Source organism: Battus philenor, unplaced genomic scaffold (genome assembly GCF_028537555.1).
Source record: "Battus philenor isolate CCGP_79_NKW_IND1 unplaced genomic scaffold, ilBatPhil1.0.hap1 SCAF_17, whole genome shotgun sequence".
NCBI lineage: Eukaryota > Metazoa > Arthropoda > Insecta > Lepidoptera > Papilionidae > Battus > Battus philenor.
In genome coordinates this window covers 10,491,508-10,510,997 of record NW_027181679.1, presented here as the reverse complement: position 1 = coordinate 10,510,997, position 19,490 = coordinate 10,491,508, and the positions used below count along the sequence as shown (strand labels likewise).

General features: G+C 35.2%; 1 protein-coding gene across 3 annotated transcripts in view; it reads right to left on the bottom strand.

Moving 5' to 3' along the window:
- Window positions 1-124: 124 nt before the first annotated feature.
- LOC137920085 (serine/threonine-protein phosphatase 2A 56 kDa regulatory subunit gamma isoform-like) overlaps window positions 125-19,490 on the bottom strand; it is a 75,609-nt gene continuing 56,243 nt past the window's right edge. For all 3 annotated transcript variants that reach the window (XM_068763320.1, XM_068763319.1, XM_068763318.1), the window contains 9 exons: window positions 14,165-14,364; window positions 12,803-13,006; window positions 9,311-9,441; window positions 7,808-7,925; window positions 6,731-6,843; window positions 6,312-6,474; window positions 5,313-5,542; window positions 3,887-4,076; window positions 125-2,710 (listed from right to left, as the gene is read on the bottom strand). In XM_068763320.1, coding sequence (XP_068619421.1) covers window positions 2,561-2,710; window positions 3,887-4,076; window positions 5,313-5,542; window positions 6,312-6,474; window positions 6,731-6,843; window positions 7,808-7,925; window positions 9,311-9,441; window positions 12,803-13,006; window positions 14,165-14,364 — 1,499 coding nt within the window. In that variant the 3' untranslated portion in view covers window positions 125-2,560. The remainder of the gene's footprint in view (window positions 2,711-3,886; window positions 4,077-5,312; window positions 5,543-6,311; window positions 6,475-6,730; window positions 6,844-7,807; window positions 7,926-9,310; window positions 9,442-12,802; window positions 13,007-14,164; window positions 14,365-19,490) is intronic.

The following is a 19,490-nucleotide window of genomic DNA, read 5'->3' as shown; positions in this document are numbered from 1 at the left end:
TGTGGACATAGCTCCTCCCGTATATTCCTAAAGTAACGACAAAGTGTTTTTACGTACGTTCAATAGGTAGCTCACGCACTAAAAAGTTGCGGGTTAGCTGGGTTAGTACAATAAAACATAGATATATGCACAACTTTGTATTATAACGATAATCATAAGCACCTTATAATATGTCATCTGTTACAATACTTTGATTTCAACAGTTACAGTATAGTTAAAAATATTTATACAAAATTTATCGATTTGTCGAACAGTTCCGCGAACGTTCGCCGGGTGTGGTCGCCGCGGGACAGCAAGCGACTGTCGTCAAGTCACGCGGACACAACTTGCTCAGTTACAAAAGATACACAATGTTCCACGGCTGTAAACCGTAACAATTTCTAATTGTGCTGTTCAATAATCAATCGATACATAATTCATAACAATATGTAGAAAAATTAAAAAAATGATAATGTAAATAAATCTTTTATTTGATAATAAATTTGAAACGATTTAAAATTATGATATAAACACAAAATTATTCAAAACTGTGGGCGCAATTTATAAAAAAAAGAACCTAATGCATTCTATAACACCATTTTTAGTCTTTTCGCTGTGCCCGTGGACTACTGGTATCGTAATCCCTGACACATCATAAAATTCTAACGCGTAATAAAACCCCAAATATATACGGCGTATGTCATTAATTTAGATTTACATATATATACAGTCTAGTACAGTCACTTGCCTTAATTTTAAGTATAGATAATATGCATCTTGGTATAGATGAGATAGCGCTTCTCGAACGAACCCTTTTGTAATGAATTTTATATATTGCATTACGTCCGTACATATTCCAGGAGCGCGAATAGACAAGTCAATAGAAGTATAAAAATATTACAAAGACGGATCTAAGTATATACAGACAGTGGCCGGTAAGAAACCATAGAAAATAAATAAAAAATTAAATAAATAAATCTAGTTGCACCTAAACACTCATAGTTTCTCACAGTTACATTCATTCTCTCACACATACTTTCATAAAATATAAAAATTTGAATTTAAAACATGGCTGCAATTCTCCTTTGGCACACTATAAAAAAGAAATAAAAGAATATCATTTAAAAAAAGCGACAAATCAAATGAGATTATGTGGTAAAATTGAACTAATATTTTGAAAACAGTCAATCGAAACATTTATTTAAGTGTGTTTTCTTGTCGATTTTGAAAAATGTTAAATAACCTAATCAGATATTAAAGGTTTTTCACCAAACAAGTATTAAAATGTACCTCACAAATTTATAAAACAACCACCTCACAAGAAAATGTAATACAAATAAAAATAATTAAAAACAAAATTAATTTTATTTCATTATAAAACTCAAGTCGTAATGTAGTAATATATAAGTGTAATGTAAGTACAATGGTTCATTGACGTTACAAAAATGTATGTTATTGTGAAAGGTACATAAAGTTATATAATACAATTTAATTTAACATTATTTTTATATATATAAGCGTCAGAATATGGCTGCAGTATAAACATGATTTGAATATGGAATGACGCGGTCGATTGTCCATGCGGCCGCTTAACGGCTCCCACGTGTTCCGTAAAACTATAACCGACATCGGCGCAGCCATTTCTCCGACGTACGTGTGGGGAGCTTAATTAACATTTATTTTACACAGAAAGCAGTCTCATGAAACTTTGTGATACAATTAACTCATGAATATATTATAATGGCCTACATTAGATTATCATTACCACCGATTCAGAGTTACTAAAAATTAAACTCGGGCACAGACACGGAAAGGTCACATCGACTACAAAATTAACATATAATTTGGACTTCACTACGTACACACTAAGATTTATATTTGTGTTTATTGATGGAACATCTACCATGTGATAACGTTATATTCGATACAAACCGCTCGTGTTGGTCGGTATTCAACACACGCAGTAATCTAATGTACTGCTTTAGACCAGCACAAGCACTTGTAAAGATTAAGATTAAAAATTACAATTGTGGATTTGAACATATAAACGCTATCTATAAGTCCGGTTTTCAAGTTGAGGATACACATTAGGGATGAATGTATAACATCAACGAATGGGCACTACTAATTTAATATTATATACTAACTATAATTCAATATAAACCACATGCGTCGATCTTGCGCGCGCACTGGGGCTTTACATTTAAATAATGGGGGACTGAGACAGCAGGCGCTGTCCGTCTAATTAAGCCTCTCTCTTTAATTCCCATCTCAATATTCATGTAAGATGTTTCACACAAAGCAGACAATCCATACAATATGAAGCCGTGCAGATATACGCAATCTACGAGTGTTAATACAACACGGTCTAACGAAGAATTGATTGAGACAGTTCTATTGCTGACGTAAGAGGCAAGACCCACAGCTTTTATGGTTGCTACTTGAAAATTTCAAGTCATAGATCTCCTATGTGGCGGAGACTATGATACGATGCGGACTTTGATGATCGTGGTGAGGAGGCGAGGCGATACGAGGCGAAATGGACCGTTTAGTGCGTGATGTTAAGGGCGAGATTCGCCTGCTAGCAGCGGTCGGCGTCGGGCGGCGTGCTGAGGTAGGGGTCGGCGCGCTTGTGTTCGATGAGCGCCTTCACGGTGGACGTGTCGGCCGGCAGCTCCGACTTCTTGCGCAGCAGCGGCTTGCTCGTATTGTTGTAGCCTTGTTTCTTTGTCTGGAACGTCCACACTTACTTAATGACAATAAACGTTTACATAAGACCGTGATTGGTGTGGAGACAAAACATAGTAATTTTTACGTGGATTTGTGTTATTTATATTTTTGGTTCACAGTGCTGTGTACTCATGGGTGCTAATTTAAACACCCATCTTCCCTCAATATTAGAGTTCAGCTATGTGATATTTTTGAGAAGTTTCGTTTGTGAAATGTTAATTATAACTTCATTTATCATAATTCAGTATGTGGGCGTGATACCTTTAACTCTAAGAAATAATACATATAGTATTATTGATACATAGTTAAACCTAAATAAGGTATTTAGCGTTAATAATTAACTAAATCATCGTTTTTCATCTGCTTCCTAATAAGAAAAAAAGAACATTTTTGAATGCACTGGATGTTCAGGAATGATTTCATTGATTATGGTCTGTGGCTAGGCAGGTGGACAGCGAGACACTTTTAGATTAAATTGTCCACTGGATTCTCAAAGCTATGTATTGTCCCAGTATAAGATTGAGAGCGATATCATTATTTTTCTTTTAAGCCGATAGACGTCCACTGCAAGGCTTAGTCCTTCCCCAAAGATCGCAACGATGGTTGGCCTCGGGCTGCCTGCATCCAGCGACATCCCGCGTCTTTGGGTATGTCGTCGAGCCATCTAATATGGGCCTCTACCCACACCTATCACCAATCGAAAACCTTTCAGTCCTAATGGCCATCGGTTGCACATTTTTCTTTTCAAACTCAATACTTGAGCTAGACAACTGAAAATCAGGCATATCTACCAATGATACCATTTTTGGTCCGGACCATAATAAACACACGCAATTTTAATTTTTAATTACAAATTGCTTTTTTAATTGTTTTTTACTTATGAATTGATCTATCGTATTGTACTTATGTTTCACTGTACATTAGTTTCATTTTTGTAAAAGAAAAGAACGGAACTTTATTTCATGCTATAAATACTTATATGGATTTAATTATTCCTTCTTTTGCATGATTTTTTGGGGAAAATATTTGGATATGTAATGTATTATTTTAATTTGTAAAACATATAAACAAATTTAGCGTAAGTCACATGTGTTTTTATGCACGCTTTTGTAAGAAACGTGTCTACCGTGTAAAAAAAGAGTTAGGTGTACTACATATATATATAATATGTGGGAACCTCAATATGTTCGCGTTCGATCCGGGGAGCGAGGTGCGGGGCGTGGTCGGGGGGCGAGGCGTGGGGCGCGGCTGGGGCCGCTGCCGGGGGCATGGCCGGGAGCGAAAGCGCGGCGCTGGCCGGATTGGCGGCAGCGCGCGCCTCCACGCGCTGCCACAGCTCCTCGCGGTGCAGCAGTCGCTCGCGCTCTCTGACAATCACAATATTTCATGATGTCTTTAATATTAAAATGACTGTACCTATATCCCATGCGCAATGACGCACGTCTTTACTTTTGGAGCATTGACTATCGAGAATTGAAGAGAGTTTATCCACATAGGATCATTAACAGGGATCACTCATCTACTACATAAGAATGTCAGAAGAGCAAATGTTGACAGAAACTAGAGACAGATTAAGCCACCTTATACGCGCTACATTCTTTAACCACTCAAACCTAACCCAGAACACAAAAAAAACTCTGGGTGGTTTTTGTTTGGATACTGTAACAATATTCTTTAAACAGTAATATAGAAATTTATTTCTAAGCTTTATTATCATTCAAATCGTGATTATTAAAAGAAAATATATTACTTGATAATTTAGAGGCATTAGATGGGTGTGTGTGATACTTTACACAATTGCTCACGAATGAGTACCCATTTTTATGAAGCCTAGAGAAAGATATAATTTACTAGCTGGTAACTCAAACTCTAAAATAAAATTTACTTTAAGTGATTAGGGATTAAGTAGAAGAGTATGTCTCTGGTTTATTGTCTGTTACACTGTTCAAACATTTATTACATTTGTATTAAATTCAAGATATTTATTAAGCACAGGCTCTGCCAAAAGGCACATTACTCTATTTACGGTATATTAATTAGGAATTGTAAATTAATTTCCAAACATCTTCAAAATTAATTTGGAAATAATTTTAAGGAGCAAGAAAAAAATTATTTTAACAATAATCAAAAAAAAAATTAAAAACCCCCACTAACTTTCTTGTTATTTGTTAGCTTTCTAGTTAACATTCCACTTGCAAACTAATATAAACTTAATTTTAAACTGACGATTACAAATTATTGTAATAATCTCATATGATGAAGTTACTATGATTTTGACTTCTATAAGAAAATAACAGAGCAAAGCACACATACTTTATATGTGAAAAATTATATAACGTCCAATAGAAGGCATGAAAGATTTTTCAATCTTTTGTCAATGTGACAAAGGTTTTATCTGAATTATATATGAGGACTTTCTATTTGCTTGTACTTATTTTCAATCTCTTCCAAACAGTAAAGAATTAAAATAAATGAAATAAAGAGAATAATAATAAATAGTAACCTAAATCTTGTTACAAATATGTAATTCTAATGTTATAGTGAGAGATATAAAAGTAATAAAGTGAGAGATATAGCGTCAATTGAATTCATAAAGATCTCACTTCTGCTTCTCCTGCTTATACTGCTGCGTGCACTCGTCGAAGAGTTTCTGGTTCATCTCCATGAAGAGTTTGAGCGCGTTGTAGACGAGGCCGTGGATGGTCTTGTTCCAGTGGCTCTTCGTATTGCGGTACAGCGACGGGAACATTATGGGCAGTATGTGCGTCGCGTTGTCGGATATCAGTGACATTATGTACTCATTGTTCCAGTAATACAGAGCGCGTTCCGCCACCTGACGGTAAATCATTACTATTACTGACACCTGCAAGACATGTAACTCCCCCCACATATCTCTAAAAGAACTGGATGGATCCAGCGTCTTTCGACCACCTTGAGTAGGTCGTCTGCCTTGTGCGCTCTACGCTGCGCAGTGCGTGGTCTTCACACGCTTATAATAAATCGTTTAATATTATAAAAATAAATACCGTAGGACACAGGACACCGCTAAAGGAATAATAGAATAAATATATATATAGAATAAAGTCTATATTCTATAGTATAAGTCGGCAGTCGGACGTCTTACGACTGTAAATAATAAGTCGCAAATTATATATTCTCTATATAACATCAATATTGATCAAAAACGATGAATAAATCGCCATAAGGAAGCTTGGCTATTACTAGACATAGCATCTAACAAGGCAATTAATATTTATCTAACAACAAGGCAATTAACAAGGCAATTAATATTTACTATCTATTTTTAATAAATTTCTAGTAAATTATAGATAAGTGTAGTGCTTTCGTCTCCATGCCACTTCAAAAAATATTTCATGCTCGAGTAATTTTGGTATATTTAAAAAATTAACATTGTAGATATAAAACACTGTAATGAAGTTTGTATAAATTAAACTGTTTTAGCTTCTCACTATATGCGGCATTATAAATATAACTTTCAAGTAGATCCAATTCAAAACCGCATACCTTCAGTGATACATATCGGGTATTGCTGGATAGTTTTACTTATGTTACGGCTTATATTATAAAAACATAATGATCACCTGGAAGTGGGGACTGGACACACATTTAGCCAATTGTCGGAACAGCGGGTCCATGATCTTCTGGAACTCGGCCGGCTCGATCACGTCGAGTATTTCCTCCATCTCATTCAGGAACATCACCTCCTTGGGCGAGTGTGTTTTTGGCCAATATTTTAACAAAGCCCTGCACATGAAACAGTTATTTAATATACATATTAATATAATATGGGGTTAGAGTTACTATTTTTATATTTATAAAAAGACTAAGAAAGTTAACATTTTTTAAAAACATGAGTAAATTTATTGAATTCATTAGTTTTACACAATTATGAACATGAATTATTAACATTATAAATTTTAAAAATTATTGAAATGAGATAGATGAGTGCAACGAGTTTTGCTTAGAAACATTTTTGACTTAGTATAATTCTCTCAGGTACCTGACAACAGGTTGCGTGAGTGAGGGATCCTTCTCAAGGAACTGAACGACGCAGTACGCGAGTTGCGGGTGGTACACCGACAAAGATTTCGCTTTGTGAAGGGGTAACAATACCTAAAAATTATTATTAATCGATTATTTATCAATAATAACATAATTAATTAAAAATCTTTATCGATTATTTAACATAGACATTCGATAGAATACTATTAAATTACGTCATCTGTTATGCTAGTAAATCGTGCTTATTCCTGTAGTAAATAGCTCCTTAGTTGAAAGTTTCACGCAAATAATGATATTTCCATAATAAAAAATATTAATAAGTAAAATCGGAATGAAACATGATATGTTTCATACATTTTTGGTACGCAGTACTTTTTCAAAACCTGATATTTCCAAACAGTTTGGTACAAATTATAATATCCTTTAATTCTGGTCAAAACATGATATTTCAATTTCTTACAAAAGAATAGATACAGCTTTTATCTATTAGTTAGAAGTCATTTTTATTAATTACACAAAGGCAGAGTAGTTTCTGGTTTTTGACCTTTTGTAAAAAGACAGACATTATGGATGTGATAACGTTTTGGTCTGTCATAACTGAATTATAGTATAAAACTGAATAGCTATTTATTTTTTTACAAAATTATTTGCATTTTTAAAGTTTTACCAACACAATTTCAATAATTTGATTAATAGTGTATGTATCCCAAAACACAACCATTCTATGCTTAACAATTTATTTATCAATTTACCAACAGCTTACAAAGACAAATATTTTCACTTATTAATTGAAGGCAAGCAATTTATAGTGTATTTTCACATCAGATTGTATCTCAGGAGCTTATGATTTAGCTAAAATTATAAAACATACACCATTCATTCACATATTATTTATGTATTGCATATTAAGCATAATCAAATGTTAACTTACAAATAGCTTAAAATGAGAAATATACATTATATTTATTACAGAGATAAATAAGAATGTATATTCAATCGTAGACTTATTAGTCTTTAATGTAAATTTACAAGTGTACAAAGGCAAAAAAATATGAAATAAAATCAATGAACGTACCCTGAGCAAGAACAACTTATGTTCCTCCTTGAGCGGCAGCGCGAACCCGTTGATGATGGAACCAAGGATCTCCAGAAGCTCTGCGATGCCGTTGTGATGTTCCGTCTCGTAAATAAACCTGGGAACGTTTCGCATGGGTTAGTGTTCGAACACTTCTCGCAGGTTGCCCAATAAGACGGATAGCTAACGCTGTCTTTTTCAAATTTCAAAACTGATGGACAATAAAAAAACTTACTTGCAGTAATACCTTAATTTAAATCATTGTCATAATTGCTGCAATTTACTTGATGTGAATGCATTTTAAGTAATTTTGTCTTGTATTTGACATGTTTGAAGTTGTGCCGCTAGTCGGTTTTGTGTAGCTTCATTTAAATTGAGTTCGCGGAAAAAGGGGAGTGATCGTATCCCACGCACGAAGAGGAACTATACCCGTATAGGTGTATAGTGTAGTGAATGAGATGTAGTGTAATTTATTCGAAGCGAGGACCTCTTCTGACTGCCCTCCCTTGAACGCAGGCAAGGCTGGCGCAGCCGTCGTGTTATGAGTATAAGTGTCATGAACTTTCGGTGAATCGTGTTTGAGGCTCGATGTGAGGCTAAGTAATTTTATTTTTCTTTGGCAGTGTTTAAGATAAATTTAAATATATAAGTATAAATGACATATATTTTACCATTTGGTCCAATTATTAGTAAATCACGTTAGAGACTATCATATACGAATTAAACGCTGGCAAATTATTGTACCAGAGGGTACGACAATTTTAATATTCTAATAGCGTGTCTTAAGCATAATTTATTATCGATTTTAAGGAATGAAGACGTCATTAAGCCGTGTGTTGTTAAATGACCAAGTAAACTTACTAGAGTCCTTCCCATTTAAGACTGAATGGAATCATAATTATACGCCGACATAACAAACAAGTAAATTTTACAGTGAGTTGCTACTAACTGTTACCATGGCCATTTAGACCGGTGGACATTAATAATTTACTGCTTTTTAACACATACGGACTGACTGTAGCTACGACGCTTTTCAAACTGGAATAAAGTAATAGAGCTAAGGAACCATTTCTTAGTATTGATGCAGCCCTACCCATTTATGATCATGGTTTTTTCCGAGAAACTCTCTGTTCTACCGCATTATTAAATAAACATTTAGTGTCCAATATACCTTTGTAACGAACTGAAGTTGCTTCATTTCGAAGTCAGTAATAAAAGTATATGTACATCATCACCCACAATATGACATAAGTCTCTCAGTATAAGAATGAAATGTGGTTATAATTCAGCGATATATTTGCAAAGAACAGTTCCTGCAATGTTTATAGATCAATATGTAGAGCGGGGCCGCGCCGCAGGTGATCTCGGCGTGGGAGGCCGCGCATCGTCTCGTTTATTGACTCATTTTGATTTTGTATTAATAGTCATACAGCATATTTTGCTGTCGTTATTCACATTAATGTTTTTAATATATTTACGTTAGAACACGTATCGGACGCTTACCTATAAAACACATTATTGATCTGTTTTCTAATGTAGGCGCGGAGAACTAAGAACTTTCCGTATATCCGGTGCAATGTGGTCTTCAGGAAGTCACGCTCCCTTGGGTCCTCGGTGTCGAACAAGTCTAATAACTGGAAAATAAAAACATTAAGATAATAACAATGTATTATGTAAAACTTTAGTTCCCAAAGTGGGCCGGGGGGGGGGGGGGTCAACTCTAAGAATCCCAGGAAGAATCGACGAGAGTCTAACGTTGGCGTGACAAATAAATGAGAGTTCATAATTCGTATGCGGTCCACTAACATTTATCTACTTTCGATTACGAAGAATCATTTTTATGGAATTTTGAGAATATTGTAGAAATATAGCTGCACGGGGTCCACATGAAATCATCATCCAAATTTTAAAAAGTGTCTATGAGAAAAAAACTTCTTTAGCTCAAAAATCTTTTGCCTAGATTTTGTCATTGTATCTTAAACATCGTTTTCTGTTAAATATCATAATTAACTTTTTTGGACCGTCTCGCCTAATGCCTTATGTTAAGCGATGATTAGTTCTATGATGGTACATGCTTGCCTATAAGATACCTATTCACTCTTGACTTGAAGACACCCAAGTTATAGCTAGTTGGAAATAACAAAGCCGGTAAGTTGTTCCATTCCATGTGAGTTGAAGGGATTTCAACCATGTATGGACGTCGGGAATTTTGATGTTCGGCGGAAGAATAGAGACGCGGGAATTAATTCATATAACTCCCACGTAAACTCTCCCATATGCAGCATATACCTAATTTAAGTCTCAACCAAGTTTCTAGAGAGTATAGTTAAAACAGACGATTAAATAATGTAGTATCTGCAACGTGAAAAAAATATAACTTTAAGATACAGATATTCGACAAAAATCTTGTCATATAAAATAAAAAAAAAACTGTAATGTTCATATATCCTACATTTTTACACGGAGAAGTTTTTTTAAAAAAAAAGCGTGCAAAAAATCGTATTAAATATACATTCGAAATTTGGTCATTTGAAGATTTCAAAAAACCGTGGGAAAAAAGAGTTTAAATGAAATCTGTATTATATTCAGCAAATTTAAAATAGGTACTGTAAAAACGACGGGAAATATTATTGCTTACTAAACTTTTATATAATAAGAACAAAATAATACTTATTTAGTAGTAAAGTCAACAATATAAACAAAAAACTATAATTTGAAAATTAGCTTAATTGGATTTTTTATTATATCCTACTATCTGAATACTAATAGAATACTAAATAGAGATAAAAAGTTCAAGTTTTAATACAACTAACATAAAATAAAATGGCATAATAAAATTCGGGTATTCCCCGTAAAGCAAACATGCCATAAAGTACAACACGTGTATACATCTATTAACATAACCCGACACCGGCGGTTGGTTCGTGCTAGTGTTCTTATTTATACAGGCTTATTAAGGTATTCCAACATTTTTTTTAGTTGCTATATAGATTGCTTCTTTGTGCGACACTGTCATAATTACAATAAAAAAAAATGTATTTGCAACAAAAAAAATTATTGTAATAATTCATTTGTTTAATTGCTGAACTGCGTCATTTAAAAATCACGTAAAAAAGAATTTGGTATTTTATGCAACGTTTTTATTTTCCGACCACAGTTCAACGTATAATTCTCAGTCGTATAGTCTTTCTTAAAGAAAATATAATGAAAGCACAAAATAGAGGGGGTTGTTACGCTATTATTGGAGTATAAAACTACGAAACTGTGTTGTATTGCAATTTCGTTCTAATCACAAAGATAATGTCGGTGATGTCGCCAAAGCTCACACCTCCGATGTATGTAAAATTATGATAATTAATGTGCTAAATTAACAAGTCTGTTGTGTAGTTTCCCAGTGCGGTATACAATGATTGGTTATGCGTGTTAAAAGTTTTATCGTCGTGAATGTATTTGCTGTCAATTGATGCAATGTGCATACTATAAAAATGAATGATTTCAGTAATAACGTTTTATAAATTCGCATAATAACGTATTAAGATTAATTATTATTTACTACGTGTCCCTGCTGGCTTTTTACTGCCAGAAGTTATAGGCCTTTAGAACAAAAAATTGTTATTTATTTCAGTGCGACCAATACAGTCTGATTGGAAACAGGTATTACTATATTTATAATATCTCCTATTTTTAAGCTTTTTTTTTCTGACAATTATACTATGCATTCCCTTAAAAGCTTTTACGCCTGTAACAAATCACCCCGTATGTTGCAAGATTGACTACTTCAGGATGATAACGAAAAACTGTTAGAACCATCCGGAAATAGCTATCCACATGTTTGATTACGTAGCACGCATTGGCATTTGGCAATGTATTCCAAACTTCTGAAACGGCAGCAATGTTATCTGCCCACTTATTGCTTTGTGTAGCGCTGTAGTTTTCGCTTCGAGTGCCTATATCGTCGAGATCGAGTATTTGGATAATTTTGTTTATACAATCATAGGTAAAGGAATTATGGAAGCGGCTTCAATGAGTAACTAATAAATTAAATAACAAATGAATTATTTTCGGAGTCAGTACCTTCGCGCACAAGCAGTTGTAATTTGTCATTAATATTCTCGATATGAAATAACATTTTCGATATGAAACTGCTTTCCATAGTAAGTCAACACCAACTTTAAATAAATGTGCATCCGAAAATCTGATTACGGCTACTTTCGTTATTTATATGAAAGATTTGTCTAGAAAATAACACGTTTAATATATTTCAAATAGAAAGCTTTTATCAACACTATCTTAAGTAGTCGACATTAAAAACGACACGGTTTTTGGTGTAATATCTTAAGTAAGAGTATATAGCGCGCAATACTTATTACTGCCAAGGTGAAGGTCGACCAATGCATGTTACCAGTGATAAAACACGGTACTGAGACGTAGTTTTTCATTCTAGGTCTCATTGACAAGCTGCTTGGAAATTTCGGGCATAGGCAGTGAATGGCATCCGGGGCCTTAAGTATTTGAAGTAGAGAACTTGGAGCGAGAATGCTTGTATAATTTAAATGTGCGACGTCCGCCTGGAGGACGGTGCAACCGGTCCTATTGGAACTCTATGTAGGAGGCGCCGAATGTCTAGCAGTGGATGACATACGGCTGGAATGATGATGATATGTTTCTTGACATCGGACCGAATCATTACAGTACCGTGTTATATTTACCTTAATAAACGGTAACGAGAAGAACCTTTTCAAAATAACAACAATTTTCGAAACAAAAATAAAGGAAAAAAAATCGATTATTTATTGACATTTCCTATTTTCATATTACAACAACAGATTAGGAATAGGACATTTGATTAGGTTGATCATATATTCGATTCATTGTTTAATCGACTTGATTAGATCAAGTAGTGGGTCTTTTCAGGAAAATGTTCTGCGCGTTTCATATAACGGTTTTTCATGTCGGATATGAATTCTAGGACCAGCGGTGACAAAATGAAAATACCTGTAGGACAAACTTCTGATCGATGTACTTCTTCGCGACGTTGGGTTGAAAGTCTGGAGACTCGAGCAGCCGCAGGAACAGCTCGTAGACGAGCTGCAGGTGCGGCCACGCGGCCTCCAGCGTGGGCTCGTCCTCCTCTGGGTCGAATTCCGCGCCGTTCGGATTTGAAGACGGCGGCAGAGTCCGGAATAAATTGATTGCAAACTGTAATGACATTTTATTTGTAATCTTTAGCGTCAATTAGGAAACCGCTTTGGCATTGCCAAACCTAAAGGTGTCTGACTCTTACTATATCTGTAATGTGTTGTTAGTACCAAAAACTTATTAATAACGGGTTAAAGAAGTGTTATTTTGATGTTATGTTTACCAATCTAGTTTACTTCACAACTTCGAGTTCATAATTTCTTTCCAATTGTCGGTGTCTATTGTAATCATGTCTCTTTTAGTTGCTTACGATTTGATTCAAAGAGCACTATATTAACTCTGTCCGTTGAATATAGTATAAAATACATTACACGTATTACTAAACACAGAACTCGGGAACAGTTCGACGAGACGGCTGATTGTTTTAGCAAGAATGCGAAAAAAAACCGTAAAATCAATTATTTCATTTTCCGACTGCGACAAATTTAACATCATCTGGCTGTAAAATTTGATTACCATTATATTAATTTATTTATTACATAAAACAGCGGCAGAGTAGAAGATAAATTGATTGGAAACTGCAATGATATTTTTTGGTAAAATTTTAGTGTTTATTACCAAGTCCCTTACAGATGTAGGATGTAGGCAGCTTCCTACCGGTCTAATTAGAGATATTTTATTAAAAAGAGTTATCGAAAAAAATTCGATTCGATAGCAATGATCTTTGTTATCGTACTCTAGATAAGTATAATACATTCGGTCCTGGAAGTAGTTGTTCCAGCAGCTGAAATGATAAAGATTAAGACTTGGACCGGCCAATAAGTTTTGTTATTTTTTTCAAATATAAATAATGTAATAAATTTAAAATGTTGTTGTGAAAAAATGTGATAACGAATATAAAATTAGGAAAGCAGGAGCATAGTATTAATAAAAGCAAAAGCAATAAACTGTGATATATACCTAACATACCTGTGATGATCTGATGTGAATTGAGAAGGCAAAGGAAGAAAGCCGATGCATGGAAGGAACATGGTTTGGAAAGGAATGTTAGAGAATTGTAGTATAAATGATGATGGAAGAGAGACCTTATGACGTATGATAGACGAGTATATCAATAGCCTTGTTAAAAACAAGATAGGGGTGTACGAGAGGTCTCTCCAATAACGGGAGCCATTAAAAAAATGTTAATCAGTCAGACATCATTAGTGTGTTACGCACCATATTGACAGCCTCCGGGTAAATGGCCTCTGTAATGACGCCGCGCTGCGAGGTGACGTACTCGACCATCTCGAGCAGCGCGGCTCGCTTCACCTCCTTCCATTTGAGGTCCGACAGCGGCTCGTCCGCGAAGTCGAACAGCAGACAGCACTGGCGCAACTTCTGCACGAACAGCTGCTCGCGCTCTGCCGCCGGGGCGTCTGCAAATACGACACACGTGAAAATTTACAGATACAGGCTATATGGTCTATTGAGATAGCTATGTAATTGTTTGCACACTATAATGATTAATGAGCTACGGGCTTTTCAAATGCAAAGTTAATAACGATCATCAACATATCCGTCAAAGAAGATCTATCGCTGGACATAGACCTCCCCCATAGGTTTATAGATTATTCTCCTACCTTCTCCACACGGCAATGCCGCAAAAGACGGCTCGGGAAATAGTATTCACAGACAGTGTGCGCGGCAGCGGCAATTGAAAAAATAAAAACCTACACTCGCAAACCCGTACATGCCAAGCGTGGCGAGTATTGGCAAATAAACTCTTTATGAGAATCTATGAGGGCGGCCTATGTCCATTAGTACATATCCTACCATATCTAGAAAATATTTTTTTTATTTTAGTACAAATATTAGCGATGTTGTATTATAAAGAATAATTTAAAGTAGTTAATATGATAACAGTACTATTTATTCATTAATTAAATACTTCCGGGTCTGGAAGTAATTGTACAAATGAAACAGTTTTATTGCTGATATTTATTTTATCAGGTGCTCCATGATATAAGGTAGCATTGTTGTCGAGTTGCACCATATTATGTAACAATGCTATGAACGCAACGCTGTACAGGACCTTAAAATAAAAAAGCAGATAGCTCAGCTTTGCAAAAAGCTGAGTATATGATTTACAGGTAGTTGAACCTATTCCTGTACTTTTATAATCCGTGCCGATATGTTTCAGGTGGAACACCAGAGGTCTACGGAAGACTGACGGGAGTCTACGAAAATCTTAGCTTGATGACAGTTACTTTGCTGTTTGTCAGTTGCTTTCAAAGTGTTGCCGCCGTTCATAACGCTAATTCAGAGACATGTATTGCGGAAAAATAAGACTTGTGGTTGTGTGCTTGCAAACTGACATAAAATTGTTTGATTCTTCACAAATATAAACACATATGTTAAGAATGAAGATTACTCATTTGTTTGGGGAATTTCTTAGTAGTTAGACTTCATCTTCACATTTTTGTCTAACTTTGAGTCTACGGCAGAAATGCCCACTGGAACTAAGTAAATTTCTAAAGTGGTCTATAAGAAAAGAAAAATCTGAGAAAAACATTTGAATAATTTTTTTAACGTTTATCTGTTTACTTAAAATTACAAGACAAAAAGTGGACAAAAAGTGGACAAAAAGCATGAATATGGAAAGGTCCTTAGAAAAAACGACAAAGGGGAAGACCGCTTACGAGATGAGCAGACGATATTAGCAAAACGACAGGCCCGAGCTGGAGACAAACAGCACAAGAACCAGAAATCTCGGCTTCTTTGGAGAAAGCCTTCACCCGCAGAGGGGTTCTTGTAGATTAAAGAAACAAGCTAGTAAAACAAGAAATTAAAGGCTTCGTTATTGTTACCTGTTTACATTCTTAATTATTACATATTAAATTCGAATTGAATTGCGTACATTGGTTGAGCCGTATTGACAGTGAAGCATCGAATTTTAGCAGCGAGTGTCCGATACGCGCGAGCGGAGCTCGGCGAACCGTTACAATGGGTGTTGCTGCAGTTAATTTTGTTAGCGGGCCCGCTCTAATGCCGCCAATCGATGTAGCACGCTCGTTACCAGTTAGATCCGGCGTCGCAGCTGATTTGTGTGTATTTAGATTATTATATGCATGCGAACGATTGCGGAAATTAAATATAATATCCAATGATATATCAGAATTACTCAAATTATGCTAAATACACTTGTAATGTTTTTTTTTTAAAAATAATGAAATTTGTTTATTGTGCCAACTTAGCTCCTCATTTGCAAGCTGACTCGACAAGGCAAAGGGAGGGCTATGCTTAAGAGATCACTATAAATATCAAGAATGTGAAAATCCTCAGAGATGGAGGCTACGGACTTTGAAGTGGCAATGGACATGCAACATAGCGAGATGGCCACGGGGGTCTTCAGATTCAGGTGTTGAGACCACGGACCAGCAAGCGCAGCGAAGAATGTCTACAAAGTGGACAAACGATCTTGTAAAGATTGTCGGATGCTGGATGTAAGCAGATTCCGCTCGGCCTTTTATGAATTTATGAGTGTAGTGTCCACTGTTGAACATAAACCACTCTCAGCTAAAATGACAATAAGGATTATCACAATATTTAAGATATGTTTATATCGTAATAGTACAACATTATTAACCGGGCATCAGTAACAAAACGGATATTTCATTCAAATGTGTACGTTACAGTTTACAATTTTATTATACTTTAAAAGTTTAGTTAACTATAAAGATAAATACTTTGACAAGACCGCTTTATTCGAAAAAAAAATTGTATTATAGTAAATTCCGAATGATGTGTAAAATCCAATTGGCAATACTTGGCGGATTGTGGTCTATATATTATCTATCTTTCGCCCATAGTGACTTGTTCCAATAATGGGAATACTTTAAGGCTAAAAAAATAATTAATACGTTCTCTGCTAATGGTTAGTGCTAATCGTCAATGTAGTTTCGCTTTAGGCCTATTAAAAATCATAAATCTGTTTTATATTTACTAAATTGCTTATTAGGCTTATATACTTTTACTCAAATGTTACTTGCTTATATATATAACTAAAGTCTTTTTGAGCCATTATTTAAGGAAGGTTTTTCAATAATTTTTTTGTATAGTAATTGTTGTTTTCCTTTCTAAGTTCTTAAAAGCTTTTAAATTTAAAACCAACTTGATATGGAAAAGCTAGAGAGCCACGCGTTTCAATTAATATGAGATTTAGTTTTACAGCACTGTCCAACGGCCTGTAAGAACGAAACGAAAACCCCCGCAAAACGCGGTCATCACTGACTGACGCGGCTTGAACTGAAAGTCTATGTGTCAACCGTCACTGACCGACACGGCCTGGATAGGCGACTGCGTTTTTTTTCTCGGCATAGAACGTGTTAAGGACAAAGGAGAATTGCCAGTATATTTTTGGCGAAGTGATATACATGGATACAGGCATGAAAACTACAACATAAATAATAATAAGCTGTGGAGTGAAGACCATGAACTGAAGAGCCCAGGGTAGTACGTCCGCCCACAAGGTGGACAGACGAGCTTGTCAACGTCGTCAGAAGGTGCTGGTTACAACCCGTTTTCAACCAGTCGTATGTCCAGCAGTGGATGTCCTGGGACTAAAATGATAATAAAACAATATTAAAAAAAGTTTTATTGTACTATATAATTTATTTCATGACTTACAACATGATCTGCATGGACTTTTGTATTTTAAAAGGTCGTTAAATACTACATTGTTACGGATAGGGCGTATCACTTATCTTAAAGCTCGGTATCGTTTATAAATAATTTCGGTGTTTAGTATTGACCGCTTTCATTCGAATATAGAGTATGCAACAAATTTAATTTTATCTGAGAACTCTGTAGCTAGGTATATATTTAGTGAACCTTCTAAAGCGCATTACACCTATTTTGAAACACAACATTGTGTAATACCCTCGTAGGAAATGATCTAACCTCTTCGTTGTAACGCCACAAATAAATATAATAACAATGGAAATATAAAAAATATGATTCTTGTATGACGTTGTCTATAAAACAGAAAAAAATTGACATTCCAAGACTTTTCTTGTATTTAATGTCGGCCTTTTTCTCGTGCAGGTTTACTTATATAATTGTCTTAAATTGTTTGTGTATATGTCGGCGAAACTCGTTAAGGACAGTAAATTGACTCTCGGTACAGTCAATTAGTACGCAGTACGGACATTCAATTGACTTTCGGTGCATCAACATATTAATTAAAATTAACAATTCGTAGCTGTTAATTGATAGTGAATATTATAATATATATATAGGAATACGCCAGCCATTGTATTATGCAATGGCTGGCGTATTCCATATAATAGCATATATTTGTGTTATAAAATACTTTGGCGTATTTAACCACATGTAATATGACTTAATTTAAAGGTATGTATGGCCTCGGCAAATGCCACCCGTGGTCGAATTCTCCTTATTATATTTGACATTTCAGTAGTCAGTGTATATCGAATGGGATTTTTCTCAACTTTAATATCTGAATTGTCGAAACCGCGGCGTAAAACAGATCGTAAATTGTACACAACTATAAGTTACAGTACATAAATATACGTGAATAAGTCCCGCGTTATAGGGGGAACGCTTGTTATAACACGAAGATAATTGCTGTATTATAACTGCTATAAAAAAAGTGACAACGAATATTTATTCGTTGTCAACAAATCAATTCGTTGAAAACTATTAGATTGTCGCCTTGCCATGTATGGCGCAGAACAGTTGGTCACATGGCACTTATCGTTCTGCAGTGGAGACCACGGATCGGCAAGCGCAGCATATGACAGGTAGACGCGCTGGAGAGATGACCTCGTTAAAGCAGTAGGTAAACGCAGACTGCAAGCCACTTCCAACCGATCTTATTGTACTATGGGGGGAACCTGAGATGTCCAGCGGTGGACATCCTATGGGTGAAATGATGATGACGATGGCATTTACGATAACTATCGTGCCTAATAAATAAGAACATAATCGTTCGTATCACTTCAATCTATCACAGGTATTATCACTACACGGCCTCTATTGTCTTAACTTAAGACCAATGTATAATCGTCTTACCGTGTTTGCGTATGTTTAAAACATTAATACAATAATATAAATAGTACCAATTTTTGCTATACAAAATCTTTGCAGTCACGCGTCAAAACTTTTTATTGCTACGGTGTGACGACATGAGCGTATACGCTGGGATTACCCGCAATGAATATTCATGATAAAAGTGTAAATACTAAGACTAATAACTAAGACCAGTTTTCGTATATTCTAAGTTTTATTGCATATTAAACGAATAACAGGCAACTTAAACTGATGAATCTACTTAGACGATTTTTTACGCTACCTTGTGATTAAATAAAAACCTGTACTCCCTTTGAGACTATTTTCTTGTAGATACTGTATTGTCTTGATAAATAATGAGCCCAATATTTCCAGTTCGCGCTGAGGAATGAAAACGGCGGTCATTTATTTGCACCGTTGTTAGTGTTTGAGAATTGGCTTTAGCTAAATCGGGTACTAACTCTGACATAGT